Genomic DNA, 7,500 nt, shown 5'->3' on the forward strand with positions numbered 1-7,500 from the left:
TGTATATATATATATATATATATATATATATATATATATATATATATATATATATATATATTATATAATGTGTGTGTGTCACAAAGCATAGAAACTCACCCTCGGATCGGCAACCCAGTCGTTCTCGGACCAAAAGATCCCCACGGGTACTTTGATTTTCCCGAGCGAGTAAACGGGGGGAGCCACCGACCCATACATCTTCAGGTTCCTCGTCCGCCCGTGGTCGTAGGCTTGAAATTTCTCTACAGATAAACACAGGCATTACAACAGCTTCGGAAATGCCGTTGAACAATGTCTTCGTAAGCGTCGTGTAACAATATTTTTTGCGAAAATCGTTTAACAGCTTCGGAAATATCGTTTAGCAATATCTTCGGATGTGAATCTCGTTTAACATCTTCGGAAATATTTAACAACATCTTCGGAAATATTTAGCAACATCTTCGGAAATATAGTTTAACAACATCTTCGGAAATATTTAACAACATCTTCGTAAATATTTAACAACATCTTCGAAAGTATAGTTTAACAACATCTTCGGAAATATAGTTTAACAACAGAACCATCGCGCTATCAACACATCCTTACTATCTCGGGGTAAATCGTGAGCAGATCTGGGCCACAGCGAGTCCTCCCGAAGGCGACTTACCTGAGGCAATGACCTGGAGAAAATGCGTCACGACCCGGCGGGAAGTTCCGGCAGGAGTGTGCGCGAAGATGACCGGGAGGTAGTCCTGCGAGAGGTGAAGGTGAAAGTGAAGTGAAGATGATGATACTGATATTCTTTGGATGTTACTAACAATCATTACATCATCTAGAAAATAACGATGTTAGTTATTATCAAGTGAAATTGCAGGACAGGATCAAAGCTTTACGTGAAATACCACAGTTGTATTAAAATAAAACATATGAACGCCATAATTGAATAAATATAAAACAATTAGAAATGTAGAATCTAAACTGAACAGGCCTTCTTAATCAAGCAAAACAACTTAATAATCAGGCACATAAAGAAAAGAAAATCCACACATAAAATAAGAAGAGAGAGAGAGAGAGACAGACAGAGAGAGAGAGAGAGAGAGAGAGAGAGAGAGAGAGAGAGAGAGAGAGAGAGAGAGAGAGAGAGAGAGAGAGAGAGAGAAGAGAGGAGGAGAGAGAGAGAGAGAGAGAGAGAGAGAGAGAGAGAGAGAGAGAGAGAGAGAGGACACAAGTATTCGGAATCAAGTAGATACATAACCAGCATGCAAACCTGCATTGCATGCATTATCAGGCCAATATAAACCAACAAACATCTATAATCAGACAACAAAACAATCTAAAAAAAGGAAAAGACAGCATCATATCCATGAAAATAAGGACCGAAAAAAACCCTGCATATTCACACACGCGTGCGCCTCACCTTATCAACATAATCGGAGGTTGGGCCGTCGATAAGGAAGTGGATTAGACTGCAAATGAACCTGACGATAGACTTGGGAGAGCACGCAGCAGAAGCCAAGGTTGAGAATCCGGTGGTTGATTGAGCGATTTCGTTGAAGCCTTTGTCCTCAAGGAAATGCTGTTGGGGGGGGGGGTTGACGTCACAAAGGGCGAGTGTATTTTGTTTTTCTTTTTGTCTTTTTTATCGGTGTTATTTCAGATTCCGTTTTCTATTCATGTTCTCTTGTTTATGGGTATCGATCTATTTATATATCTGGATATCTATTTGTTTATCTGTCTGTCTATTTATCTATCTATCTGCGTACCTCTCTACTAGTCTCTCTATCCATCCATTTATCTATCTATTTATATCTATTCATCCATCTATCTATTTATATATATTCATCTACCTATCTCTATATCTACCTATTTCTATATTTCTACCTACATACCTACCAATCTACTTATAGGGACAATGTTTACATACTTTTGTTTCACAAAACTCCGTATCCAGAAACCAACCTCCTGTATACAAAGATCACACGTACTCACGTCTATGATATTCACAAAGGGGGCGAAAGCAGAAATGGGAGCGCGCTTGTGGTGCATGTAAGCGACGGGCGCCATGCCGACCATCACGCGAATCTAGGAGGAAAAGAACTTAGATATTATGTTCTTCAATGTGAATATCCCTTTCGTGTACTTCTATCTTCCAGCCTAGAAGTTAGATAAAAAAAAAAACACGAATGCGTCTCCACTGAATTGATCGGTTGTTTCTTAAAAAAAAGGAGTTTGATTGTTTAAGGAAAGACTAACCCAGTTGTTGATATGAGGATGGTAGTTCATCATAACGAAGAAGATTGTAGTGCCCATGGAATGCCCTATGTAGTCTAGAATCGGCACTCCTGTAATTTTCCTGACGTACTGTAACATTGTTGGCATGTCGTATTTTGCGAATTCGTCCCAGCTGTAAGGATTGAAAGACAGGATAACAAAAAAAAAAAGATTTATATGATATAATATATGGATATAAGATAACAGTAGTTCGGTTATAACACGTTTTGGGTGAACAGAGTGAACGGTATAAGAGGTTGAAGCGTAAATGATAACACATTTTGATTCTAACTATTAATCTTTATCAAAACGTTCTAAAACTCAAGACAGTATGTACAAAGAAAGTGAAAGTTGAAATTCCTTAGAACTACAAGGCCATAATCAGCGCGCGGAGCGACTCTTGACCGGAAATGCTTCAGCTGAAAGGCGGGAAAGCAAGAGCGGGCCCAAAATAAGATCCGCTGTTCGCTAGAATCCTTTATCTCCGCATAAGAAATGAACAGTTTGGATCCTCTGAAGATCCTGGATGAAATGTGAAAGTACCTGAAATCCCAGAACTCAGGCTGTTTTGGAGAAAGGCGAATGTGACGCCGACTGTAGACATTTCCTCGCGTGTTTCCCAACCAGACGTCGTATCCCGCGTCCGCCATTATGAAACCTGAAACGCGCTCCACATGTTAATAAAAAACGGGGTCTTCATCGCCGCTTCTCTCGCCCAAGGCGCTTCTTACACTTCTCTCCACAGACAAGACTGAAACAGCTATTTTTTTTTCTCAATAGATATGTGCAAATAAATAAAAATACACATTTATAGGAAAGTACAATGTGAAGTGTACTAAAGTTCTGATATATTGCTGGCCTGGGACACTTACTTTTATCACCACTAGATGGCATACAAACAGCGGAACATCACAAAATACACCAACATCCTACCTTAACGTTAAACAAGATCGTGGACAATGAAATCAACGCTCGGAACGTAAATGCCAAGATTCCGTTAACAAAACTAAATCACAAACACATACAGTATGAACAACATGGCTAGTAACACCAGTGTACAGCCAACAGCCTTACCTAAAGCTTGGTCAGGATCGTTCATGACGAAATCGGCGCTGGAACAAAGCAAGCAATGCTGAATGAACACGACCCGCCGACGCCCGCCCGTGTCGCAACGACCTCCTGGGGGGAAAGGCGGAGACGAGAGAAACGGGTCGTGAATTACCATAAACGCTTCGATATCTTTGCTAAACGGGAACTGTATATAAATCAGTGGAGAAAAGGATTCATGCGGAAGTGTTTTCTTTTTTAATTTGTACTTCTATTCATTTGGTTTGCTGATGCAGTGCTTTCACTGTTGAAAATAATTATGGATTTATCTGGGTTACGATCTTCATCTATCCATCCATTTATCCGTCTATACATTTATCCGTCTATACATAAACACACACACATGTATATATATATATATATATATATATATATATATATATATATATATATATATATATATATACACACACACACACACACACACACACACACACACACACACACACACACACACACACACATACACACACACACACACACACACACACACACACATACACACACATACATATACATGACCCCAGCTGTGACCTACCATTGACGAGGTGCCGTCGACCGCAGGGAATCCGGTGCATCTGCAGAATGTAGCCGTCGGGAGAAATCACGTGATGCACCTCGGACGGGTAGCCTCGCGCCTGGATCAGTTCTGGCTGAATTAACACGGTATAAGAGGTGAGGGCAGAGTGTGGGTTTCTCTCTCGCTATTCTATTCCATTTTCTCTATATTTGCCTATTTCTTTCTTTCTTTATTCGCTGTTCCTGTCTCCATCTTTCTATCTGTCTGTGTGTCGGTTTGTCTGGCTGTCTCCACACCACAGTGCATCGACGTGTATAGTGTCCTCTTATGACTTTGCGGCCTGTCCTTAAAAGGTCTGTGTTACCCTGTGTGTGATAATGTTCACATAATCGTAAGTTCGAAAGTGATACAAAGAAAAAACATTAAGATTAAAAGCGAAAGATCCTACGCACACACAGATATCGTCGACCCGTGTATATGGCTGTCTATTTTCAAAGGACAGAGACTCAGGTCGGCCCCTGCATGGTTGGGGAATAACCCGCGCCCGTCAGTGGGTTGATGGCAACGAACCAATAAATGGAAACCGAGGGGATATAGGTGGGGCCCCGGAGAGGCTGGAGAAGAAGAAAAAAACAAAGAGGTAGCTATCTGCTTCTGTGGAAATTATGCCACCCTTACAATAAGACAAACGGATCGACTGAAATGAAAATTGGGAGAACCAATGTCTGTGTCAGATGCAAGAACGAGCACTTTCTTGTTTATATACCAATTAAGGATGCTTAATTTTTTGACAAAGGTAAATGCACCAATGTCACTGTATTGGATGTCCCAAGGAAAATCGAAACAGGAGAAATGACAACATACATTGGTAATCGCGAAAAATATTAAAATGGTTGAGAGCATGATACCCTTTAGATGTGCCGTCATCTAATCCCTGACCCCGTTTTGCTTTAATTGTTAGAAGTTGGGACACGGAACACACGCTTGTCCACGAGACGCACGGCGATGCCGGTACTGCGTTCTCGCCCAGGAAAGTTCAAAATTCGCAGAAAATATTTACGAAGTGAAAAATATCCCTCAAAAATGCGTGAACTACCGACAAAAGCATAATGCCAATTCTCCATTGTGCGCATATTATTCAAAGGATAGGAAAATAGAAATTTAAAAAACCCATCCCAGCCCTCGTCTTAATGATGCAGGGGAATTCCCACACCTGCAGAGGTCAACAGTGCAAAGAAAGCCATGGCACCGACCACAGTGCCAGCACCAACAGGAATAATAGCCCCGTCAACTCAAACACCAACACCAGCTTCAGCACCAGCTCTAGCACCATCTGCTGTGCTAGCTTCAGCATCAGCTGCAGCTTAGCCTCAACTACAGCAGGACAAACAAGAGTCCAACGGAGAAATAAAGTATCTGCTACAAATGCTACTCCGACAGATGGAGCAGATGATGTGCATGGTGCAGCAACAGGGCCTGAATCCATGACTTCAGAACTAAAATCTCAATACTTGAAATATATGTAATATTCTCCACCCCCCTCATAGTACGCCTCCGCTTGTAATTTACCGTTGCGCCTCCACTGATCATCATGGAGCAGCAGGGACTGGTGTACTAATTCCTGATATAGATCTTGAAGAAAGTGTGTGAATTTCCAACCGGGCGCAACTGATACTGAGTAAATAGTCATATGCCATGCCATTAAAAAAAGGTAGTGAATAGCAGCGACACCTGGATGTCTCAACAGACAGCCAATGTGCACTCCATAGGGTCACTGCATTAATCCAGAAAACATGGTAACTAGAAATATCCTTCACCGAATTTCTAGACTGTCAGAACAGGGTATTCAAGTGTCACTATACTAGATACCCTCTCAATATAGGAATATCATGCAGTGACAGGGAGGTCAATTAGCCAGATTAAACACTGTCCCAGGAAGAACTATACTATGCAGCACCGCTATCTCCCAATCAAATGAAAAACGTGTTGACTTCTCTCTTTCTCTCCTCTCCTCTATTCTCCCCCTCTCCTCCCTTCTCCTTCTTCCCCTCCCCATCCCTTCTCCCTCTTCCCCTCCCATTCCCTCTCCCTCTCCCTCCCTCTCCTCCTCCTGCTTCTATCTCCCTATCCCCGCCCTTTCCCTCCCTTTCTCTTCCTCTCTCTCACCCATCCTAACAGAAAACAACCTTTCTCAAGAGCACCCAAGAAAACCAACGGCAAAGGTCTCACTGTCGTAAGGAACGTGTGTGGATGCAAGGCTCCTCTGCGCTGGCGCCCTTGGCCGTTCAGGGAGGCGGAGGCGCTGAAGGACCCTGCTGAAGGACGCTGCAACTCGGGTGGCGGAGATCCTTGAGTTGGGGACGCTGCCGACCCCACGAGGGCGAGCAAGATCACTGCCATCCCTGGAAGGAAAAAAAAAAAAAAAAAAAAAATGAAGAGGGATGGGTATGGCAACTTGGCGGTGGATGGGGAGAGGGAGAGGGGGTGGGGAGAGGGAGGGGGATGGGGAGAGGGAGAGATGGTGAGGGAGAGAGACGGTGCAGGAGAGAAAGCGGAAGCAGGAAATAGGATGAGACAGACAGACAGGAATAGAATAGCAGATGCGACTAGGTTTAGGTTACATAATTTTTTGTCTAACTAGAAACTATACTTTTTAATTCATTATTACATTAAATGAAATATAAATCCATCATGGCATCATAACTGAACTTCATATCAACTACTTCCTCATTCCTTCAAAACGTTTGTCAAAAAAAAAAAAAGAAAAAGAAAAAAAAAGCTCGTTCCTTATATTCCAGACGAATTCTCCAAATCAGCTTTTTACAAGGTAAGAAATGAAAAGGAAGAAATTTAAAAAATCTTTCACGACGCAATAGTGTACGTATACCATTGCAAAAGCGTCTCAAGCGAAAGCCGTTACGAACACATAGCACGTCTACTGTTTGAATTAACCATGTCCGAAACCGTGGGTCCAGTCTTGCGTAATTTCACGGACGTTCGTGCTTTTGCAATCAGATATATTTCGTCATTGTGTTTTGTTTTTTGGTGGGATTTTGTCAAGAATATCTCAAGGTTGTATTTTAATTGTTTGATATGTATCGCATTCTTATTTCATTTTTTGGCGGTATGTTTTAAGTATAATTGCTATTGTATTTAATTTCTGATATATTTCGTATATTTCGCTACTGAGCTTCATTTTTAACATACTTTTTTTTTTTTTGAAGAATTAGGCTATCAATATCTTCTACAAGTAATAAATAGATTAAAAAAAATCATATTCGAAAATTCAACCAATCAACGAAATTACAAGATTATATAAAGCCGATATATTTCGGCATGTTTCCTCACGAAACCGTTATACCAGAGTTGAACAAAAACGCATCAGCATAACTACATTGCATTCTACGGTACAAAGAAGGAGGAAAATTGCTTGCTAACCTTCTGTACTTTTTTATATCTATATTTAACCATCTGATAAGTTTTGTCCGTTTTCGTATTTTCCTCCGTTTTACTGGATTGGCTACCTTGACCTTTCGGACGTAGCAGGTGCACAGGCGGGGGGAGGGGGGGGGGCTTGCTTGCTTGCTTGCTTGATGTGCCGAAGTGACTGGAATTTGAACTCA

The 7,500-nt window shown here is 41.6% G+C and overlaps 1 protein-coding gene across 1 annotated transcript in view; it reads right to left on the reverse strand.

Annotated features, from left to right (window-relative positions):
• LOC119574599 (gastric triacylglycerol lipase-like) overlaps nucleotides 1–7,500 on the reverse strand; it is a 16,479-nt gene that overhangs the window by 929 nt on the left and 8,050 nt on the right. Inside the window, exons 2-10 of the mRNA XM_037921931.1 lie at nucleotides 6,107–6,279; nucleotides 3,896–4,010; nucleotides 3,325–3,429; nucleotides 2,794–2,908; nucleotides 2,233–2,383; nucleotides 1,969–2,061; nucleotides 1,397–1,555; nucleotides 647–731; nucleotides 100–242 (exon numbers count right to left, since the gene is read on the reverse strand). Coding sequence (XP_037777859.1) covers nucleotides 100–242; nucleotides 647–731; nucleotides 1,397–1,555; nucleotides 1,969–2,061; nucleotides 2,233–2,383; nucleotides 2,794–2,908; nucleotides 3,325–3,429; nucleotides 3,896–4,010; nucleotides 6,107–6,279 — 1,139 coding nt within the window. The remainder of the gene's footprint in view (nucleotides 1–99; nucleotides 243–646; nucleotides 732–1,396; nucleotides 1,556–1,968; nucleotides 2,062–2,232; nucleotides 2,384–2,793; nucleotides 2,909–3,324; nucleotides 3,430–3,895; nucleotides 4,011–6,106; nucleotides 6,280–7,500) is intronic.

The sequence above is a fragment of the Penaeus monodon genome, chromosome 6 (genome assembly GCF_015228065.2).
Source record: "Penaeus monodon isolate SGIC_2016 chromosome 6, NSTDA_Pmon_1, whole genome shotgun sequence".
Taxonomy (NCBI): Eukaryota; Metazoa; Arthropoda; class Malacostraca; order Decapoda; family Penaeidae; genus Penaeus; species Penaeus monodon.